General features: G+C 40.3%; 1 protein-coding gene across 7 annotated transcripts in view; it reads left to right on the top strand.

Moving 5' to 3' along the window:
• SHROOM4 (shroom family member 4) overlaps positions 1–24256 on the top strand; it is a 224962-nt gene that overhangs the window by 186739 nt on the left and 13967 nt on the right. For 6 of the 7 annotated variants that reach the window (XM_032619855.1, XM_032619858.1, XM_032619857.1 and 3 more), the window contains 2 exons: positions 1969–2030; positions 23037–23837. In XM_032619855.1, coding sequence (XP_032475746.1) covers positions 1969–2030; positions 23037–23837 — 863 coding nt within the window. The remainder of the gene's footprint in view (positions 1–1968; positions 2031–23036; positions 23838–24256) is intronic. The other variant, XM_032619861.1, reaches the window with a different exon arrangement.

Here is a 24256-nt window from a genome sequence, read left to right as displayed (position 1 = left end):
GATACATTATAATAGGATCCCCATTTTACAGCTGAGAAAGCTGAGGCTCAGTGAGATCACACATCCTGCAAGTGGTGAAGCTAGAATTTGAACAACATAATGATAATTAACATTTGAGTGTCTATGGCGTACCAGGTGCTGTTCTAGGTGCTTTACATGTGTCAACTCATGTCGTCCTCAAAGCAATCAAGAAATAGATACTGTTATTATTATGATCACTATTAAATGGCTGGGGGAAATGAGCTAAGAGGAACTCGGTAGTTTGCCTGAGGTCACACTCAGTGTGGGATTTGAATCCATGTAGTGTGGCCTCAGAGGCCAAGCTCCTAGTTGTGCTACACTGCCTTTCCAAAAGCTGATTGCAAAGCCCAGGCCCTCCCCACTCTGGCAGGATGCCTTCTAGCAATATAACTTCCACTAGGGCAACAAGTTCCTACCACAGTCAATCCCCATCTGCAACAAGCCCTGGAGATATCTGCCTCTTTGATTCAAAGAGTGCAGACAATTTACAGAAACCTAAGTGTCTCAGTGAAAAAAAAAAGTAAGGTGATACTGGGGAGTTGAGGAGATTGAGAGTTGGGACAGGACTTTGGTTTGGCCACTTCTATTTACTGAGCACTTCCCACAGGGCTAGACAGGGCATGGACAGGAAATCCTGGCTCCCACTGTGGCAAAATGAGTAATAGTGTCTTTGAAAGCAGGGACATCTTACAAGGGCATCAAGGCAGAATCTGTGTTGAACAAGTGGTTTTTGATGCTCTCACATGACAGGTACAGGCAGGGACTGCTCTGGTCCTCTGAAAGCTGTGAAATCTTATCGTTTCCATGGCTACTAACGTCCAGAGCCTCCTATGTGCCGAGTGCTGTGCTAAACATTCTCTATACACATCCCATTTTATCCTCACTCCTGGGAATCCAGCAAGGCTAGATAGCCTAGTCCTTATTTGCCAGACAGGAAGCTGAGGTTCAGGGAAGTGACATAACTACCCTCAAATAATGAGTATCTTAGCCAGAATGACTGACAACCAGGTGTCTTACCCCCAAAAAGGTAGTATTTTTTTTTTTTACTGAGGCAAAGATAATAAAACTTTGAATGGGACCAATAATAGCATTGGAGAAAGTGGGCCTTTGGAAGATCAGTGAGGTTTAGGAAAAACTGTGCATTCCCGTTGGGCTAAGTTCTGAGTCACTGGGTAGAGGGTATGGAATGCTGAAATCAAGGAGAATGTCAAAAGCAAATTTGCATTAGGCTTGGAGCTAGAATAGGAAGCAAGGACATTTTTACAAATGGCATATGTGGCTTGGGCTGCAGGGAAAAGAATGCTTGGGCAAAGCCCTTAAGAACAATATGCCCAGGGTGAAGAGTCTCCTCCTGTAATACGGGGGATGAGTGCTCCCCAGAAATAAGCCCGCCTCAGCCACTGTCAGCAGATCTGGAACGAGGAGGAAGGGCCCCTGAAGTACAGGGTGGGCTAGGACAGGGTTGTAGCAGCAGGAGCTTTAGGCCTCAAAGCCTCCTCAAGGGCTGCGGCTTCCAAGAAGTTGCTTTCTATGGTGGAAGAGGCAAGAGGAACAAGCAGGTTCACTGGGAAGAACAAACAAAGAGATTTTCTTTGCAAGAGCCAGAACAAACAGCAAACATGCTAAACTGGTTTTTAACGTGGTTTGGGAGGGGAGTGGAGAAAGAGAGGGAAACTCAGAGTTTCTAGACCACATTGTCCAGGTCCTTGAGTGCTGTCTTAGACTCTGCATGCCCCCAGCAGCCCAGCAAGCCTCCTGACAGAAAGGCAGCCCTCTAGGTACATAGTTCTGTAGCCTGCATGGGAGAGTAGAAGGAACCAGCTGTGGGGGTGGGGAAGAGGGGGTGGGCCTGGCCCAGGACAAGCTCCTGACCTCTTTACATTTTTGAAGCCATCTATATACCTGGCTGTCCAGAGCTCCCTAACTTATCAGAATTTTGCTTTGCAGGACTTTCCTGGGGACAAATGGAAGCCAATAACAGGAAACAGGAAGACCAGCCAGTCAGGGAGGTAAGTGACCGCTCTGGGAGTTGGGGTGAGTTAGTACCTCTGAGTCTTCTGTGGAAACTGGTAAGGTTTTCTGTTTTCTATTTGCTCTGTTTCCTTTGAGGAACCTTGTCTGGTGTCAGTACAAAGGCCTTGATGCTGTAAGATGTAATCCAGCCTGCCCACCAGGCAGCTGGGCTATAGACCAAACAGATGGGTAGCACATTTTGGAATACGTAAAAAGGAGTATTGTGGGACATTGTGCCCATCAGCCCAGAGGCCTGAGGCAGGTGCCCAGGCACAAGGACATGGGGACCAGACCATGCTAAAACACAGATGGGAAGGCATAAACTATGCTTGCCTTCCAAGCAGCCACTGGGTGGTTGGAGGGGCCAGAGAGGAGGTAAGACTGTCCAGCCACTGCTGTGCCTTTGCCTCAGAATGTTTCTTGGGTTCTGCCACCTTTCTTTTTATAGGGCTTGTTGAGAGATTAAGGTCTGTTCATTAAAAATCCAAGGCAGATCATGCTAACAATAGGTTAGAATTCCTAAAAGAAGGCAGGGACATTTTTACAAATGGTATGTATGGCTTGGGCTAGAAGGGAAAGAGTTGCTTCTGCAGAGCCCTTAAGGAAAAAAGAATGCCCAGAGTGGAGAATCTGTTCCTGTAATGTGGGGAACATGGCACCTGGCACTTATGCTCTAAAGACATGAGCCCACCTGTCATAGGTGACCATGTGGAGGAGACAGTTACCTCCTCCAGGTTGCTCTCCATCAGTCTGGTTGGAACCCCTTTTGTGAAATTGTTTGATATACTCTTTCAGCTAGTTCTTCTCCAGGACAAGAGGCCCGTAAATTGTATTGATTCTTTAACTCAAACTCCAGGAATAAAGGAGGGACAGGGAAGATGGCTCTTAGCTGCGCCTCTGTGGGGGCACCTAGGAAGAGGGCTAGAATCTGGATCCCCTGACCTCTGAAAAGCCCAGGGTTCTTTCCAGTGGTCTATATTATCCCCTGTGATTTGGTGGTGTAGTCAGGAATAAATTGGGCTTTCTTTTGACTCCAAAGTCTGGAAAACCTATTGGTTTTCTGATTGGCAATGGAAAGAGAGGAAGCCAACATTTACTGATCACCAGCTAAGTGTCAGTCACTGGGCTGGGTCTTTTTATAACCATAATCTCATTTATTCTCCACAACAGTTAATTTTACTACCTATTTTATAGATGAGGTCCACAGAGGTTATATAACTTAGTTGAGGTCGCACAGCTAGTAAGTGATGGAGCCAGGACTCAGACTCAGGTTTGTCTGGCCCCAAAGTTCATGCTTTTTCCATTATAATGCTTCAATTAGGATCCCTAAGGAAACGCTTCAAATGGACCCCTCAGTATCATGTCTCAGGGACCTAAGGCCTGGGTGGGGATACTGTGGGATTCTATGGCTGGCCTTGATTCCCCACTGTTCTTGGAGAAATCATTTCAGTCTAGTGGGTCTGCTGAGTTTCCCCTACTAGACTGAGACTGTCGAGAAAGGAGACCACACCTTGGTCACGGATGTATTCTCCATGCCTAGCACGGTGCCTGACACAGAGAAGTTGCTCAAGATGTATTTGTCATTTGCTTGCCAAATGAAGAAACAGAGCCTCCTCCACCATTGAATAGGTAAAATGACACAAAAATAATAATGCCAACTAACATTTCTTGAGCACGGTACTCTATTCTAGGCACCATTCAAAGCGCTTTACAAATATTTATTTACCACCATAACCTTAAGGGGTAGGTACTGTTAGTTTCTTCATTTGACCGAGAGAAGAAACTGAAACACAGATAGATAAATTCAGTTGCCTAAAGTCCCACAGCTAGTAAGTTGACTAGACCCAGGTAGTCTAGCTTCAGAGACACTATACTACACTATGGTGCTTCTCCAAAATGGCTCTCTTACTAATCAGCCAGTCAAGGAAGGGGACTTTATTTAAAACCTAGTATATGTACTGCCTGTTTCTAGGCAAGCAGGGAAATATTAAAGGAAGAGCATCAGGAAGCATAATGCCTGCCCATCCCCAGCTTGAGCAAGGAAGACTAATCCACATAAAGTTAAGTAGCAGTAATAATAAATTACCAGTTGCAAAACAGCCTATGTGCCACTAGCTAAGTTACACATATCCTGTTTTATCTTCCCCAAAACTGTCAGGCATTATTATAACTAGGGCAGTGATTCTTGAACTTGAATGTGCATTAGAAATACCTGGAGGGCTTGTTAAAAAAAATCCAGATACATGATAGCTCCCCCCCCGCCCCCAGGGAGTGTGATCCAGTAGGTGTGGAATGGGGCTCAAAATGTGTATGTCTAACAAGCTCCCCAGGTGATGCTGTTGCAGCTGGTCCTGGGATCACACTTTGAGAACTGATGATTCAGATAAAGAATCTGAGGTTCAGAGGAGCTAAGTAACTTACTCAAGGTCTCACAGATACTAAAGGGACAAGCCAGGTTTTCAACTCAGGCTAGTTGCTATAAGATGAAAAAGTGTCAAATACATGGTTTAAACAAGAAAAGCCTAGCACATGGTAAGGGGCCAATACATGGTAAGTATCATTGTGCCCTATTTAAGTTCATTGGAGGGTAAGAAAACTAAAGGCTGGGGCCTATAGGAGGAAAGGCCCAGAGGGGAAACTAAGCAGGCTGTATTGGAGGAATAAACCCTGCTGGTTGTTAAGAGTTCTGGCCTTATCATTAAAAGGTCTACAAATAACAAATGCTGGAGAGCATGTGGAGAAAAGGGAACCCTCCTACACTGTTGGTGGGAATGTAAGTTGGTACAGCCACTATGGAGAACAGTATGGAAGTTTCTCAGAAAACTAAAAATAGAATTACCATATGATCCAGCAATCCCACTCCTGGGAATATATCCGGACAAAACTATAATTCAAAAGGATACATGCGCCCCGATGTTTATAGCAGCACTGTTCACAATAGCCAAAACATGGAAACAGCCTAAGTGTCCAGCAACAGATGAATGCATAAAGAAGATGTGGTAGATATATACAATGGAATACTACTCAGCCATAAAAAAGAATGAAATAATGCCATTTGCAGCAACATGGATGCAACTAGAGATCATCATACTAAGTGAAGTAAGTCAGAAAGAGAAAGACGAATACCATATGATATCACTTATATGTGGAATCTGAAATACGGCACAAATGAACCTTTCTACAAAACAAAAACAGACTCAAAGACATAGAGAACAGACTTGTGGTTGCCAAGGGGGACGTGAGGAGGGAGAGGGATGGAGTGGGAGTTTGGGGTTGGTAGATGCAAACTATTACATTTAGAATGGATAAACAAGGCCCTACTGTATAGCAAAGGGAACTATATCCATTCTCATGGGATAAACCATAATGAAAAAGAATATAAAAAAAGAATGTATATATGTGCATAATTGAGTCACTTTGCTGTACAGCAGAGATTGGCACAACATTGTAAATCAACTGTACTTCAATAAAAAAAAAAGTTCTGGCCTTGAAGTCAGTCTGCCTTGGTTGAAATCCAGGTTCTTCTGTTCGCTAGCTGTGTGAATTTGGCAAGTGGCTTTCTCTTCCCCCCAACCCCCACCCCGCCCAGCTCCTCTCTTTCACCCCACCCCATCGGTTTCCTTATTTGTGAAATGGGGTAAGAGTGCTTACCTCCTGTGACTATTGTGTGGAATAATTGAGTTAATATATGTAAAGTATTTAGGACAAAATCTGGCACCATAAACCCTCAGTAAATGTTAGTCGTAATGAGGAGGAGGAGGAAGAGGAGCAGCAGCAGCAACAGTAACAGTAGAGAAAAAGGGTAAAGAGTGAAGTATTGCACCAGGATAGTTAGGCCTTGAAAACTAGGTAGGATGGCAAATATGGAAGCAATTGAAGGTTATTGATCAGGTAAGTGACATGGTAAATATGGCACTTCAGATGATTTGGCAGCATTTGCAGCCTAGATGGGTTGAAGAAAGACCAATCAGGGGCGGTGATCCAGGCATGAATGAGTGTGGCCTTGTTTTGGGAAGGTGGGGGTGCAATAGGAATGTAACAGAAGGGATAGATAAATATGTGGAAATTCGGGGGAAAATGTTTATTGCGAAAGCAATATTACAGGAAATTAAAAACAGAAGAAAAAGTATCTTTTTTTTAAACATCTTTATTGGAGTATAATTGCTTTACAATGTTGTGTTAGTTTCTGCTGTATAACAAAGTGAATCAGCTATACATATACATATATCCCCATATCTCTTCCCTCTCGCGTCTCCCTCCCACTCTCCCTATCCCACCACTCTAGGTGGTCACAAAGCACTGAGCTGATCTCTCTGTGCTATGCGGCTGCTTCCCACCAGCTATCTATTTTACCTTTGGTAGTGTATATATGTCCATTCCACTCTCTCACTTCATCCCAGCTTACCCTTCCCCCTCCCCGTGTCCTCAAGTCCATTCCCTACGTCTGCGTCTTTATTCCTGTCCTGCCCCTAGGTTCTTCAGAACCATAGAAAAAGTATCCTTATTCTTACTACCCTAACACCCTAATTGTTTTCATTTCCCTGCCAGCCTTTATCTGTAGGTGTAGAGATTTGCGGGTGGGGGGGGTCATGATTATAATAACTATGTAGATGTGATTTTATGTGTCCTGCTTCTTTTTTCCCCACTAAGCATTATTTGGTGAACAATTTTTCCTGTTGCTATAAAGCCTTCCTCAATAGTTATAAATTTTAATGGCTGCATAATATTTCACCAGCTTAATGTGCCCAAATTTGCTTAATCATTCCCAAACTGGTGGATAATTAGGTTGTTTCCAATTTCTTGCTATTATAAAGTAATGCTGCTAAAAAATTTTGAGCAGCTATAACCTTTTTCTCATTTTGAATGATCTCATTAAAAACAGTTATACAGAGTTGGGATTAGTTGTTGAAAGAAAATTAGCATTCTTATTGTTCTTGATATATTTCACCAAACTGCTTTCCCTGGAGGTGTTTTACTCTGCCATTAACAATATAGGAGAATACCAGTTTCCCCTAAAATTTGCCATCATGGAAATTTTTCTTTTTCTAATACAATAGGTATACATGGTACATATTATAATTTTAATTTGCTTACTTTGATTATTCTGGTTTGAACATTTTTCATGTATTTAATATTTGCATTGATTCCCATGTGAATTGTTGGTTCAGATAATTTGCTCACAAATACGTGGCAACTTTTGAGAGAAAAGTAAAAAGAACTTGGGAATGAAAGGAGTTAAGCCAAAAATAATTTTCTGCCCCAGTGTCTTTAGAAAGAGAAAATTATTGACAGAGTGGGGGCAGGTGACAAGGGGACCTGGTTTGGTGGAGATAATAAGTTTGAGTTGGGATATGTTGAATTTAAAGTTAGTGAGGAAGACAAGGGGATGCTTTTGAGGAGGCCTGTTGATCACCCAGCCAGCGGGGGTAGGATGAAGAAGAATAGCCAGCAAAGGGGATTGAAGGGGCAAGCATCTGGAGTAGTAAGAAGGAGAAGTATGCCAGTGTACCATCACAGACGATAAAGAGAGGACTGCTATTGGCTTTGACGGTTTGGACACACAAGTGACCTTCGAGAAAGCAAACTTAGTAAAATGGTGGGCATAGAAAGCAGATGGCATGATGGTCTGTAAAGGGGATGCATACAGAAGAAATGCACACAGTTTTACACATCCTAAATTCACCTTTTAAGTGTACAATTCAGTGAGTTTTGGTAAATTTGCATGCTATTGCAATCATCACCACAATCCAATTTTAGAACATGTCTATCTCCCTAAAAAGATCGCTTTTGTTCATTTCCAGTCACTCTATTCCACACTCAGCCTCAAGAAACCACTAATCTACTTTCTGTCTCTATGGATTTACCTATTCTGTATGTACATTTCATATAAATGGAATCATACAATATGTGGGCTTTTGTGTCTGGCTTCTTTTACTTAGCAAGCTTTAGCAGTTCATCTTTGTTATACCATATATCAGTATTTCATTCTGTTTTTTGCCAAGTAATATTCCATTGTATGGACATACCACATTTTATTTATCCATTCATCCATTAATGGGCATTTGGGTTGTTTTCACTTTTTTGTGAATAATGCTGCTATGACCATTCACATACAAATTTCTATGTGGACATATGTTTTCAATTCTCTTGGGTATATATTTAGGAGTAGAATTTCTGGGCCATATGATAACTCTGTTAACTTTTTAAGGAACTGCCTAACTGTTTTCCAAAGCATCTTCCACCAGCAAAGTAGGAGGGTTTCAGTTTCTTTTCATTAATTTTAATACAATGATTATGTGCTACTATGTGATTAGTAAAAGGGTTTAAAAGAAGAGTGCTTGAAAAGACATTTATACTTTTTAAAATGTTTAAAAAGAAGTTGGCTAGGAAAAGGAAGGAGAGAAATGGGGTGGTAGTTAGAGGGGGAGATAAGGTTTAAGTTAGTGGTTCTCAAAATGTGGTCCTAGGACCAACAACCTCAGTATCACCTAAGAACTGAAGTAGAAATGCAAATTATTGGATCCCACCCAGACCTACTGATTCAGAAACTGGGACATGGCCCAGAGATGTGTGTTTTAAGAAGCCCTTCAGGCAATTCTGATGCAAGCTAAATATGAGAACCTCTGGTTTAAGTGATGGTTTGATCAGGATTTGGGAAACTGGTTTAAGTTTAAAAACAGAAAGGAGAGGTCAATGGAAAGGGAAAGAATATTTTTGCTGAATGTGGAGGCAGCAGATCATAGTTTATGATCTCAAGGAAGATGAGAAGGCCTAGGAAAGGTCAAGGGCAGAGATGACATTTAAAGAGGAGAAATCCTGATGGAGCTTCCGCTTACCTTCTCCCCACTACACACACATTTTTTAACATTTCTTATATTATTTCTGTCACAACTGGAATGATGGGTGTAGGTGGCAAAATCAAATGTATATTCTTGAGCCATTCTCTGCCTGGAAGCCTGCAACGAATTTTAATTCCAGGTAGTTACACTCTTGGTTGTCTCCCTCCACAGTTATTTAGTTTGCATGCAGAGAATGCAAACACATTTTGATATTAGCAGGAGGGAAAAAAACATTGGTGAGTAGATCTGCTGGGAGAAAAAGCTACATAAATGTGAAGCATTTAAAAGCCCAAAGAAATTATTTCCTAGGTTATCTCATTTGGTTTTCCATACTTATAATTGCCTCCTGTGATCATTTCCATTTTTCTACTTTGCACAGACCTTTCGAATGTGTAGAGTGTATATATATATATGTATATATATATATATATATATATATATATAACCACAGTTAATCCTCACAGAAACTCTGTGAAGCCTTATTTTTCCCATTTGACTGATAAGGAAGCTGAGACTCAGGAAAGGTATTATTATACTATTATTAACAACAACAACCACAAAAGGTATAATAGCTAACATTTATTAAGTGTTTATTGGGTATCAGGCACTGCTCTAAGCATTTCACATGAATTATTTTATTTATTACTAATCATGACCCTATGAGATAGTTACCATTTATTGACCCAGTTTTACAGATGAGGAAACTTACTCACAGATAGATTAAAGTCACTTGCCCAAGGTCAAACAGGCATCTGACTCCAGAGCCCATTACTTCTGGGATTATACAGCAACTACGTGACAAAACTAGACTACTACCCAGGTTTTTCAGTTCACAGCCTAAGGCTCTCTTCCTTCTTTTTATCATACCACATCATGAGCAGAGTGTGGAATATCCAGTACACATTTCCTATTTGGCAACTGAGTAAAAGAAAACGGATAATTCAGAATTGAATCTCATCTCATTAGGAATAGTACACTTTTCAAGAAGGCTTTACCAGCTAAGAAGAATGCAACCTTCAGAGGCATGAAAGGATTTGTCAAAGAGTGTGACAAAGTGAATTTAAATACTTGGGTATTAATTTAATCGTGGGCACACAAAACCTATTCAAGGAAAATTATAAAACTCTAATGGGAGAAATAAAGACATGAATAAATGCATAGCTATACTCTGCTTCAATTTGGGAAGACTAATATAGTAATGATTACAATACTCCCTAAGTTAATAATATATAGATGTAATGCACTACCAATTAGAGTCACTGTGATATACTTCGTAGAACTTATCAAATTCACCGTAAAATTTATCTGAAAGAATAAGTGGGCAGGAAGACCAAAGAATACATTTATTTAAAAAGGTAATGGTGGTTCAGCGAACATCATCCTCAATGGTGAAAAACTGAAACAATTTCCACTAAGATCAGAAACAAGACAAGGTTGCCCACTCTCACCACTATTATTCAATATAGCTTTGGAAGTTTTAGCCACAGCAATCAGAGAAGAAAAAGAAAAAAGGAATCCAAATCGGAAAAGAAGAAGTAAAACTGTCACTGTTTGCAGATGACATGATACAATACAAACAGAATCCCAAAGATGCTACCAGAAAACTGCACGAGCTAATCAATGAATTTGGTAAGGTAGCAGGACACCAAATTAATGCACAGAAATCTCTTGCATTCCTATACACTAATGATGAAACATCTGAAAGAGAAATTAAGGAAACACTCCCATTTACCACTGCAACAAAAAGAATAAAATACCAAGGAATAAACCTACCTAAGGAGACAAAAGACCTGTATGCAAAAAACTATAAGACACTCATGAAAGAAATTAAAGATGATACAAACAGATGTAGAGATATACTATGTTCTTGGATTGGAAGAATCAACATTGTGAAAATGACTATACTACTCAAAGCAATCTAAAGATTCAATGCAACCCCTATCAAACTATCAATGGCATTTTTTACAGAACTAGAACAAAAAAAATCTTAAAATTTGTATGGAGACACAAAAGACCCCAAATAGCCAAAGTAGTCTTGAGGGAAACAAACGGAGCTGGAGGAACCAAATGCCCAGACTTCAGCCTATACTACAAAGCCACAGTAATCAAGACAATATGGTACTGGCACAAAAACAGAAATATAGATCAATGGAACAGGATACAAAGCCCAGAGATAAACCCATGCACCTATGGTCAACTAATCTATGACAAAGGAGGCAAGGATATACAGTGGAGAAAAGACAGTCTCTTCAATAAGTGATGCTGGGAAAACTGGACAGCTACATGTAAAAGAATGAAATTAGAACACTCCTTAACACCATACACAAAAATAAACTGAAAATGGATTAAAGACCTAAATGTAAGGCCAGATACTATAAAACTCTTAGCGGAAACCAGAGGCAGAACACTCTATGATATAAATCACAGCAAGATCCTTTTTGATCCACCTCCTAGAGAAATGGAAATAAAAGCAAAAATAAACAAATGGGACCTAATGAAACTTAAAAGCTTTTGCACAGCAAAGGAAACCATAAACAAGATGAACAGACAACCCTCAGAATGGGAGAAAATATTTGCACATGAATCAATGGACAAAGGATTAATCTCCAAAATATACATGCAGCTCAATAAAAAAAAAAACCCAATCGAAAAATGGGCAGAAGACCTAAATAGACCTTTCTCCAAAGAAGATATACAGATTTTCAACAAACACATGAAAAGATGCTCAACATCACTAATCATTAGAGAAATGCAAATCAAAACTCCAATGAGGTATCACCTCACACCAGTCAGAATGGCCATCATCAAAAAATCTACAAACAATAAATGCTGGAGAGGGTGTGGAGAAAAGGGAACCCTCTTGCACTGTTGGTGGGAATGTAAATTGATACAGCCATTATGGAGAAGAGTATGGAGGTTCCTTAAAAAACTACAAATAGAACTACCATATGACCCAGCAATCCCACTACCGGGCATATACCCTGAGAAAACCATAATTCAAAAAGAGTCGTGTACCAAAATGTTCATTGCAGCTCTATTTACAATAGCCAGGACATGGAAGCAATCTAAGTGTCCATTGACAGATGAATGGATAAAGAAGATGTGACACATATATACAGTGGAGTATTACTCAGCCATAAAAAGAAACGAAATTGAGTTATTTGTAGTGAGGTGGATGGACCTAGAGACTGTCATACAGAGTGAAGTAAGTCAGAGAGAGAAAAAGAGTACCATATGCTAACACATATATATGTAATCTAAAAAAAAAATGTTTCTGAAGAACAGAATAGGTATAAATTCGCAGACGTAGAGAATGGACTTGAGGACACGGGGAGGGGGAAGGGCAAGCTGGGACTAAGTGAGAGAGTGGCATGGACATATATCCACTACCAAATGTAGAATAGATAGCTAGTGGTAAGCAGCCGCATAGCACAGGGATATCAGCTCAGTGCTTTGTGTCCACCTAGAGGGGTGGGATATGGAGGGTGGGAGGGAGACACAAGAGGGAGGAGATATGTGTTTATGTATAGCTGATTCACTTTGTTATACAGCAGAAACTAACACACCATTGTAAACAATTATACTCTAATAAAGATGTTAAAAAAAAAAAAGCTAATGGTGGTAGACTTACCCTATCAGATTTTAAAGTCTGTCATAAAGTGACAGTCATTAAAACCATATGATAGTGGGTTGAAAAAAAGTCACACAGTGAAATTAAATAAAAAAGAGAGATTCTAGGAACAGATACTAAGACTATAGAGCACACTGGATGCAACCGTGAACTTTGGAAAGCAATCATCTGTCTTCAGTAAATGTTGGGAACTGTAGGTATCAATATGGAGAATAATTAACTTAGAGCCACAGTGCATAGAATACTCTGTAGTAAATTTCAGAAAGCAGACCAGTCGAACAGCATATTCACTCCAGCTACGGATGGAAAATAAATTTGTGCCTGTTAAACGGAGGATATCATCAGAGACAAGATGGATGGTTTCAAATATTTAAAAGTTGGCGGAAGAAACCCTTGTACAACAAAATGTAATAAAAAGCTAAATAGCAAAATGAGGGAAATGTCTGGGGTCAGCATCACAGATAACAGTTGACTGTCCGAAAAATATAAAGAATAGATACAGATATAGAAGGTCGGCTTTCAAATTCAGCTTCATAAAAGGGCAAGGAAAATGAACAGCCAATTTACACATGAGGAAATAAAGGCAGTAAAATCACTGCCTGGAAAAGTACAACCTCTCTACCAATTAAAGAAGTGCAAATAAAAACAACATCAAGGTTTCACAACCTGCTTATTAAATTATCAACAATTAATGGAAATTATAAATAGAAATTACAAAACCCTATCTTGACAAGACTTAAGGAAACAGTATGTGTTTTGGGGGGCAGTATAAATTGGTTCAGTTTTCCTAAAAGACAGTCTAGAAATATGTGACAAGAGTTACAAAACTGTTTGTACATACTCCTTGATCCAGCATACCCCCAAGGAAGTAACCTAAAAAGGAAAAAAATAATTTTTAAAGATATTTAAAGTAATGCTATTTATAATCATGGAAAATATTTACTAATCTAATATATCATCATGATGGAATAGAATATAGCCATTAACAGTGACAGGTATACAAATATTGGGTCTTATACAGAAATGGGTAGTTGTAATAGTATTAACAACAAAAAATGCTAAATTCTAAACTCACATGTTGAATCTGATAGTAGCCTTGCACAAAGAAGATTCAGAAAATCATCTGGTAAAATGTAAATAGCTGGAGTTGAATGCACATGGTGTTCTTTGGGTACATGTCAAGTTGCTGGAATTCATAATAAAAAAGAAAATCTGAAGAAGAGGCAGCCCACATTGGTTTGATTTAGGCCTGCAAAGTTAAAGATCAAGGGCTTTAGAAAAATCCCCATACCAATGACAGACTGTTACTTACCAGACATGCTTGATCTCTCTGTTAGCTAGAATTTGTTTTGCTAGAATTCTCCATCAACCAGCACTTCTGCTTATCTAAATCTGTGAGAACTTGACATTTCTGAGGGGGTACATCACCAGACATTTGTGAATCTTCAAATTTGTCACCATTATTACAACATAGAACCTCTCCACCCCCACTAATGAACATTTTATTATCTGACTCAGAACCATTACTTTCTCAACACCATTACATTTCTCTTCACTTCCATCATCAGCACTAGTTTGCAAATAGTTTGCATTTCAGTGCCATTATTCACAGAGAAGCACATATTCTCTCTACCATGGTTACTCCACACCTATGTACCTTGTTAACAAATAGAGACCTATCAAGCCACATTGAGGTGGGAATGCCAAGTGGTTGACTAGGCTCCCTCCTTTGCTTGGTGACTTGCCCTACAAAGCAGTATTGTGAGGCCTTGCAAGTCAACTTCATACCCTTTGCAAAATGACCAGTTATTACACTTCATGGCTCTTTAGGGCTACTCTCAAAGGGTTAAAACCTCAAATGTTAAATATGTTCGTGCCAAAGAACTACTCTATGATAATTGTCATTCATAATTGAGCACCCAGAAGGCCTTTTAAACTGAGATAAAATCATGTTCTTTATAACTTTGGTATTAAGTCTATTCCACTGTATTTTAGGTCTTCGAAATTTAGTACATTAACATCTGGTATATATGAGGACTTAAATATACAAAAATTGCTCTCTTCCCCTGGCACATCCATTGTTTAATGATTGTGGGGCACCGAATTTCCTTAAATAGCATCAGGATTCCCAGAGCTTTATGGACCTCCCATTATTTTATTTTATAAATCTTCTCGCACTTGTTACATGGGTGGTATGTATATAGTTAATTAAAATGCATTTCGTTTTGAGAGCTTTTTTTTTTTTTGGCTGCATTGGGTCTTTGTTGCTGTGCATGGGCTTTCTCTAGTTGCAGTGAGTGGGGGCTACTCTTCCTTGCGGTGCGTGGGCTTCTCATTCTTCTCATTGCAGTGGCTTCTCTTGTTGCAGAGCATGGGCTCTAGGTGCGCAGGCTTCAGTAGTTGCAGCACACGGGCTCAGTAGTTGTGGCTCACGGGCTCTAGAGCGCAGGCTCAGTAGTTGTGGCACGTGGGCTTAGTTGCTCTGCAGCATGTGGGATCTTCCCGGACCAGGGCTTGAACCCATATCCCCTGCAATGGCAGGCGGATTCTTAACCACTGCGCCACCAGGGAACTCCTTGAGAGTTTTTTTTAATGGCTTTATACCTCTTAAGATACCCTGGTGAGTTGGGAACCTGGTAGATAATGACTGTTTAGAGCAGTGGATCTCAAAGTGTGATCTGGGACCAGCAATACCATCATCATCCTGGGAATTGTTAGAAATAAAAATTCTCCACTCTGCCCCAGACCTACCAAATTAGAAATTCTGGGGGTAGGACTAAGCCAACTGTGTTTTAATAAGCCTTCCAGGTGATTCTGATGCATGTTCAAGTTTCAGAACCACTGCCTATTAGAGAATAGAACCTCAATAGCCTCGGCCAGCCTGATCCTCCATTAAATTGTTCTCATGGATATCAAACCCTCCAGGCCCCTCCACAGTGTGTTACGTGCTGCTAAAATGTCTTTTATTAAATCTCTTGAGAAGGTTATGAGAATGCTGAAGAGGCAGCATGTTGTGCTGGCAAAAGCACGGGCATTGGAGTCAGATGGACCTTAGTTGTAACTTCTCCTGGCTGCTTATTCTCTTTATGTTCCCTCAGTTGTTTAACCTCTCTGAGTCTCATTTCTAACATGGGCAAGAGAATACTCAAGGCTGGAAGATTGTCTTCAGGGTGAAACGAGATGGAGTCTGTTAACTGTCCAGTGCTGTGCCTGACACATGGTGGACTCTGAGTAAACAAGAGTGGTCATTACCATCCCTTAGCACCATGTCTGTGACACTATGTAGGGTTCAGAGGAGTAATGGAAAGACCTTCTTGGAAACTCCAAGTTGGAGTCATTGGAGAGAGGAATCTAAGCTTCACCCAGGACAGCCCCAGTATAACAAGGGCTTCTCTGATTTCTTCAAAGGACACTTTGCAGCAGGCTCCTGGGGGCTGTAGAAGGCTCAGAGTGAGTCCTGCCACTTGTATTTGCTGTTGCCAGACTAATTGTTCCTTGATTGAAGTTCTGTGGCCGCAGAGACAGAGAAGGGTGGCAACAACAAGCTCTCTGGGCCCTTCTCCCCTCCCTGTGTAGCCTCCTTGTATCTCACTTCCTGGATCTTGTAAATATTTCCTTCAGCAATAAGCTGGGAGTGGCTGTTTCTCTTGGAGCAGTCTTATCTTTTGGCTGCTGGGGAAAGGGGAAGGGGAGAGGGGCTGGGACTGTGCACTCTTGCTGCTGAGATCCTGGAATGCCAAGCTATTGTGGTGAGGTTAAAAATAAAAATTCCAAACAAGAAAACTTCAAAAGGCCTAAGGAGGAGGCGGGAGGAGATTTTTCAGTCTCTGAAAATACTGGTTTTCATTTTCAATTACTATGAGCCCCTCCCCCCCCAAAAAAGATAGTAACAAAAGGGGAAAATCTATTCATCAGAAGAACAGGCAGCCTGTGCCAAGAGGAAAAGAGAAGAACAGCCCAGAACTTGGCACACGATTTGCTTTTGTTTTTGAGATGTAGGCTCCTTGCTGGTGTCAACAAAGCCCTTTCTCAGACTTAGCTTTCATGCTCCCTCCCCTCTCTTCAGCAAGGAGTTAAAGTCTTTGAGAACACCTTGGGGATGAATGTAGTGCAAGTACCTTTTGCATTAACTCAGGAGTCCTTGCTTCAGTGGGATTTCCCTTGGAGCCAGATAAGGCAAGTTCCAGTCTGGACACTACTACTTCTTACTAGCTGGGAAAATTAATGACACTCTCTAAGCCCCAGGATCCTCACCTGCAAGCTGGCAATAATGGTAATTACTTCAATGAGCTGGTGTGAAGATTAATAGAAATACCTACATGAAAGTGTCTACAACAGTGTGTGACACATAGTAAGTAAGATGTAAGAAACCATAGTTCTTTTCCCTTAATTTAGCTCCTTATCCTCCACTCTAGGGAAGAATCATTACTTCATCCCAAAGAAGAGTTGTAGATTTAGATTTCTGTGCATATAGGTGGCTTGAGCCCTTTGAAACTAGGGCCTCTAGAGACCAATATCCTTGGCCTGAGCCCGACACACTTCAATGCAAGCCTCCCATTCACCAGTCTGCTTCAGCTATTAGTGCCTGGAAAGCAAGGGCTACGGGTTTTGCTCCCCTGAGATCTGGTCACCTTGCACAGTGTAATACTGAATGACAGCTTGGATGACTTGTACACACATTGGCCCAGCTGGTCCCATCGAGGGCAGTCCTTCCCCTTTTCTGGAGTCTTGCCTAGTTCTGCTCCCTTGGTGTAAATGACTCTGCAAGGTTCAGGCTGCCCTTACACAAGCTGTGTCAGTGGGAGAGCAGTGCTTTTGAAATTAGGATTGATGCAGAGAATAGCAATTTCCAGGTTGCCTTGCTAGAGCCTAGTGCCTCAGGATAGTGTCACAGTGCCATAAATCGAGGCACCGAATGTCCCTAGAAGGGTGTGCTCTTTTCTTCCAACTGGTTCTGGAGTTGGCTACTTAAAGGTAAATTCTGTAATGCTGACATAAGTGATTCGTACCTAAACAAGACAACATAGAATATCTAGTCTTGTTGATCGTCACACTGCTTTTAAGCCTAAACTTGCCTTTTATTCTCTCTCCCTTTTAGTAGATGAGAAGAGTGAGTGAATGAGCCTAGGATTAAAATCCTTGGTTATCTAGGGCCTCCTGGCTCGGCAGCCATGTAGCTGAGCTGGGACTCCAGGTCTCTTGGTTTCTTGGCTATTGAGCAGGGCTGAACATTAACCACGGGACAGTGCAGTTCAACTCCCTTGATGGGAACAAGGAGCAGGGCTGAAGCATACAGCAGTGAAGGCTGTACACTGCACAGTTTGCACAACCGTATGCAGTGGCCCTAAGGACTTCACTCTAATAATAAGCATAGTTCTGTCATTTATTAATCACTTTTCCATGTACCCAGCATCATTGCTAGGTCCTTTTTATTTTATATGGTTAATCCTCACAGCAGGTTTGTTAAGATAGATATTTTACTGAAACTGAGGTAAATTAAATACTTTCCTCAAGGTCATGCAGCTTTTGGGTTCTGGAGGCAGATTTTTAAATTTTACTGAAATTCAGACCCAATTCTTTCTAACACTGTGTTCTTTGTGCTCTGCTCTGTTGCCTTTCCTGTGCCCTGGCAAGGAAAGAGTGGTAAATTTGATAACTATCATGGAGGAGGGTTTTTCTCACCACAGCTGCAGGACATTGGCCCAACTTGAGCCTTTGGAGACGTTGCTTTCACCACCTGCATCTCATAAGATCTAGATTTGAGATGAAGGTGGGGAAGAACAGGAGAGGCAAGGACAGAAGGTAGGAATGTGTGTGCTGAGGGGTGGGACACATACTGTACAGATTGGAAACCAACCTAACTGGAACAAATAACTCTATCCCCAAACCTCTACCTCCAAACCACAACACTCCCATCTTTTTCACCCTGGACCTTTGTTTCCATAGTATGATCCCTGAACCACTGGTATTAGAATCCCTTCGGGAAATTGTTTAAAATGTAGATTCCTGGGCTCCACCACAAGGTACTAAATCTCAATTTCTATTGATAGAAGTGGAGCCGAGGACTTTGCATTTTAAACAACATCTTCAGGTAATTCCAATTAAGAGCCACTTCGATTAGGAACAACTGCCTCAGACCAATGGTTTCCAACTTTTTGGATCATGCACCCTTCTCAGAAAGAATTGTTTTGAGCATTCACCTTTAATATATGTTGGTAGTTTATTAATAAATTACTTATATCTACTAATGTTCTAATATTTATGTTTTTAAATGCAAAAAACGGTGAGTTTTGCATCAGTATTCTTCGATGAGAATGGTCTCTGGTTTTCCTTTATGTATGTTCTAGTTGCTAGGTTTTGGTATTGATGTTACGCAGGATTCTTTTCTTCTCCCCCTATTCTCTAGATTCCAGAATCTAGAAAGTGTAAATAGCATTGAGGTTGTCTGTTACTTGAAGGTTGGTAGAATTAACACAAGATCATGGGAGTGTGCTGTTTTTTTGGTCAAATTTATCAAATTTTTTCCTATGATAACCTGTGGTTTAGATATTTTCATTCTTCTGCAATTAGTTTTGGTAATTATGTTTTCCTAGAAAACTAAGTTTTCAAATCTGTTTTCATACAGTAGAGCAAAGTGTTCTCTTACTCTTTTCATTTACTTTGTAACTGTGGTTATTTCTCCATTTCTAATTTTGTGCATTTAGGGTTTTTAATTAGATTAGCAAGAGATTTATCTGTTTTATGGTTTTATATTTTCTTTTGACGAAAGCTTTTGGCTTTAATTATTAGTTCTGTTATTTGTTTTCTAGTGTATTAATTTCTGCCATTAGTTTTATTTCTGCTTTGCTTAGGTCTATTTTTGTGGCTCTTAACTTCTTTTGTTGAAAGCATAATTCATTTATTTTAATTTGTTTTTATGTATTAATATAAGTATTTAAGACTATCAATTTTCCTTTAATCATTGTTTTAATCAACCACATCCTCTTGCTTCTGATATTTTCATTGTTGTTATTTGTAGGTAGTCTACAATTTTAGATTAGATCTCCTCTTTGACTAGAGTGGGGGATATTTTCTCCCTTTTATTTTCTGTGTGCTAGAAGTATTTGTTTTTCATTTTGCTATTAATTTCTAGTGTTATTTTATTGTGACTGGATACAGTTTTGTCATCAGCTGAAAAAGTCTTATATTTTGTTTCTGCTTTTTCTACCTTTGCATTTTCTATATATTTGCTTTATGAATTTTGATGCTATGTTTTTGGTACATAAAGATTCAGGGTAATTAGATCTTAATTGTGTTTTCTAATCATTAATATTATAGTGCCCTTCTTTGTCTTGTTTATTGCTTTTTCCCTTTAATTCAACTTTTTTTATGATATGAGTATCATGGTCCTTGGGGTTTTTTTAGGAATTAGCTCAGTTATTAAATATTTATGGAATGCCTACTGTGGGCCAGGCAGTAGGTACCAGATGAATGAGACACACAAGATCTCTGCCCTTGTGGGGGTGTATGCTCTGAGAAAGGCAAAATAGAAAAATGATAATTAAGGATAAGTTGTCTCTACTTTAGATAAGGTGGTCAGGAAAGGCCTCACTGCCTGATAGCATTTATCATCTTATTACTTCCCACTCACCACCTTGTTTGTTTGTTTCCTGAGGGGGGAAATGCCAGGTGGAACAGTCTGTACACAAGGGATTATTATAATCTTAAGGAGCTATAGGTGGGCTAAGGTCCAAATGAGAAGAAAATGGGGATGTGTGGCTATGAATTTCTGATCCACATGAGGGATGAGCTAGCCAGGATGGGGACTGCAGATGAGGGGAATGAAGGAGATTTTGCCTTCCATTCTATCTGACCTGGGCCACCATTATGTGTATTATGATTTTTTGAGGAAATATTCTCAGTCTTCATTGTGACTACTGAATGGATATTCTGTCTGATGATTTAATTGAACTGCTGGAATTTCCTGTCACTAGGCAGTACTTAGCATGATGCTGATTGCTCACAGACTACAGCAGGAAACCAGATCTTCTGGTTTAGAGGGCTTAACTCTTTAAACTCAGAGATTAAAGAGATGTCCTTTGCTTTGGTCCCTCTTTATTATACAGAAGTTTAACTTTTATACATATTTAACTAAACCTGGACTTGTTTTCCTTGCATATACTTTTCTATTACTTATGAGATGAGAGTCTTATTTCACCTCACGTCATAGTTTTTAAGCTTTCTGATAGTTTTTTCTTATAGCTATGTAATATATATATACATATATACACATATAACACATATTAAAATTTTATACACACACACACACCCTGAACTCTTGAATCTGAAATTTATTTTGGTATATAATACATGGTGCAGCTCCAAATAACACTGCTCTGCAATTGTCTCAAAAATATCTATTAAATAATTTTTATCTTCTTGTTATGGAAGGTGAATTATATATGACATTTTTATAAATAGTTTGATATGTTTCTGGACTTTCAATTATGTTCTATTAGTCAGTAAAACAGTTTTAATTATAATTGCTTTATATTATGCTTTATACCTTACTTACCCCCCATTTCTTCTGTAGCAAAATATGTTTTTTATTATACAGTAGTCCCCATGTATCTGTGGGAGATATATTCCAAGACCCCCAGTGGATGCCTGAAACCACAGATAGTACTGAGCCCTATATATGCTATGTTTCTTTTAAATACATACATACTGATGATAAAGTTTAATTTGTGAATTAGGTAGAGTAAGAGATTAACAGTAATAACTAATAATATAATAGGACATTATAACAATATACTGTAATAAAAGTTATATGAATTCTGTCTCTCTCCTTGATCAACTTCCTCAACTCTGCCAGAAATGTGGCAGTGACTTCTTCATTGACAGATGCAGCCTTTCCAGTAACTTTCCTGTTTTTCAGTCCAAACCTATTCCTAAATCTTTGTAACCATCTCTTACTTGCAATAAATGGCTGAAGTCACTTGTTTCAGGGGATCCCTTGCTGAAGTCTTCGTATAGGCTCCATGTTTTCTGGCGCAACACACTGCTGTCAGTCGGAACATGCTTTCTGTTCATGTCTTCCATCCACAAATTTAATGCCTTTCCATCTTACCTAAGCCCATGTCATGCACTCTGGCTGTAACTTTTGCAGTTTGAGGTATGACAGCAGGCACGAATTTCTTTTTCCTTCTTCATGATTTGATGGATACAAGATTCGTTCTTACCATAGATCTTAGTAACCTCAGCATATGATTTTTTCCCTTTCCTTATTAAGTCAAGAACGTTCACCTTTTCACTTAAAGGAAGCACTTTATGGCTTCTCTTTGGCAGCTCTAAATTGCCAGCATCTCTACTCTTAGGCCTTGGGGCCATTATTAAGTAAAATAAGGGTTACTTGAACAAAAGCACTGTGACACTGTGACAGCCCATCTGATAACCTAAGACAGCTACTAAGTGACTAATGGGTGGGATCCGCTGGAAAAAGGGATGATTTAAGTCCTGGGAAGGATGGAGCAGGACGGCAGGAGATTTCATCACACTACTCAGAATAGTGTGCACTTCAAAACTTATGAATTGTTTATTTTGGGAATTTTTCATTTACTATTTTTTGGACTGTGGTTGACTACAGGTAGCTGAAACCTTGGAAAGTGAAACAGCGGACAAATGGGGACTACCATATCCTGCTTTATTTTGCAAGTTAACACAAAAATTCTATAGTTAAAAGTCCTGGTGAGAATTCTGATTGGAATTGCATTAGAAGGATATATTTTAAATCCAAAATAGCAGATATTTGTGAATGGCCTGCTCGATGTTTTTTGGTACAAGTATAAGAACATGGACAGAAAGCATACATGCCAAATTCATGATATAGCTTGCATGTAGAGAGGCAGCAGGGGAATAGAAGTGGGGAGTGAAACAAAGGATATTATTATTTTAAAAATTCATGAAGCATAGATGGTAAAGTATTAAAATGTGCTAATTGTGGGCAGTAGGTGGGAACATGAATATTTATTATAACAATCTCTGTATGTTTTTAAACATTTGAAATGTTTCATAATTAAAAACAAAACAAAAACAACAGATGTAGCAGGATAACCACACTTGCAAGCCCCAGAACACAGCACATTTGTGTGGGGTGGTGTGTATATCCAGACTTTGGAGTTAGACTCTCCATGTTCAAATCCTAGCTCTGCCACTTACCAGCTTTATGACCCTGAGCAATGATTTAACCTGCCCATGCCTCAGTTTCCCCAGCTATAAAATCAGGACAATAATAATAGCTACTTCCTAGGGTTATTGTGAGCATTAAATAAGTTAAGACATGGAAAGCACTTAAAACAGTGTCTGGCACTTAGTATGCACTCAGTAAGTGTTAGCTATCAGTATTATATAGCATATATTATTATTACTACACTTACTACCTACATTATATTGTTTTGTGGCTGTTTTAAATTTTACATAAATGATGTTATCCAACATTATGGGACCATCTGCAACGTGCTTGCTTTATACAACCTTTATCTGCTGTTTTGCAGGGAAATGGCTCATTCCAAGGCTAGCTTTTCATGGGCAACCCCCTTCCATCCTTGCTTTGAGAACCCAGAACTGGACTTGTCAAGCTACCGAGCAATCTCTTCTCTTGACCTCCTTGGAGACTTCAAGCACTCCTCAAAAAAACCAGAGGAAACCTCCGTTTATGAAGAGGAGAGCTCCCTAGCCTCCATGCCCCGCCCACTGCGGGGCCGGGCCTTCTCAGAGAGCCACATCAGCTTGGATCCTCAGAGCTCCCGGGCCTGGGGGCAGCATAGGAAGGAACTCTTTACCAAAGTTGATGAGATCCAGCCAGATCCTCTGGGTGCCAGGAGGAAGCCCTTTCCTCCTCCTCGCCCTCCTCCTCCCAACTGGGAGAAGTACAGGCTCTTTCGTGCAGCCCAGCAGCAGCAGCAACAGCAGCAGAAGCAGCAAAAGCAGCAGCGAGAGGAGGAGGAAGAGGAGGAGGAAGAGGAAGAAGAGGAAGAGGGGGTGGAGGAGGAGGGGGAGGAGGAAGAGCTGCCACCCCAGTATTTCAGTTCAGAAACCACTGGTTCCAGTGCCCTCAATCCTGAGGAGGTCCTGGAGCAGCCCCAACCGCTGGGCTTTGGCCACCTGGAGGCTTCAAGGCAGGGCTCACAAAGCCTTCCAGCAGAGCAAGAGTCCTTTGCTCTCCATTCCAGCAATTTCCTGCCTCCAGTAAGGGGCCATTTGGGATCTCAAGCTGAGAAGGCTCTGCCCCCTTGCTATTATGGCATTGGTGGGCTTTGGAGAACATCAGAGCAGGAGACCACTGATTCCCCCAAGTAAGTGCTTATGAAAGACATTAGGTCCCTGAAGAGGTGGCAGCATGAGTTTGAATTCCACCTTCACCATTTGCCAGCTGTGTGACCTTGGGCTGGTCAATTAAACTATTTCCAGCCTCAGTTTTCTCACCTGGAAAATGGGCATGATGGTACATGGTTGTTGTGAATATGAGGATAATCCACGTAAAAGACATAGCCCCATACTTAGCACATAGTAGGTACTCAGTAAATGTCATTGATGTTCTTATCCCTAAATATCACTATCAAGGTTCTATATTTATTTTTTTCTAGTTTGTCTTTAAGGTATGCATCAGTGTCTGGCCCCTGAGCAATAAGGCATTAAACCGTTATTGCCTTGTGGCCTTTTCCAGAAGCCTGGCTCAGGTCCTTTTCTGCCTTTTCTGCTGCTTGCTCTCTAG

Source organism: Phocoena sinus, chromosome X (genome assembly GCF_008692025.1).
Source record: "Phocoena sinus isolate mPhoSin1 chromosome X, mPhoSin1.pri, whole genome shotgun sequence".
Taxonomy (NCBI): Eukaryota; Metazoa; Chordata; class Mammalia; order Artiodactyla; family Phocoenidae; genus Phocoena; species Phocoena sinus.
This window is presented reverse-complemented; position numbering and strand designations above follow the sequence as displayed.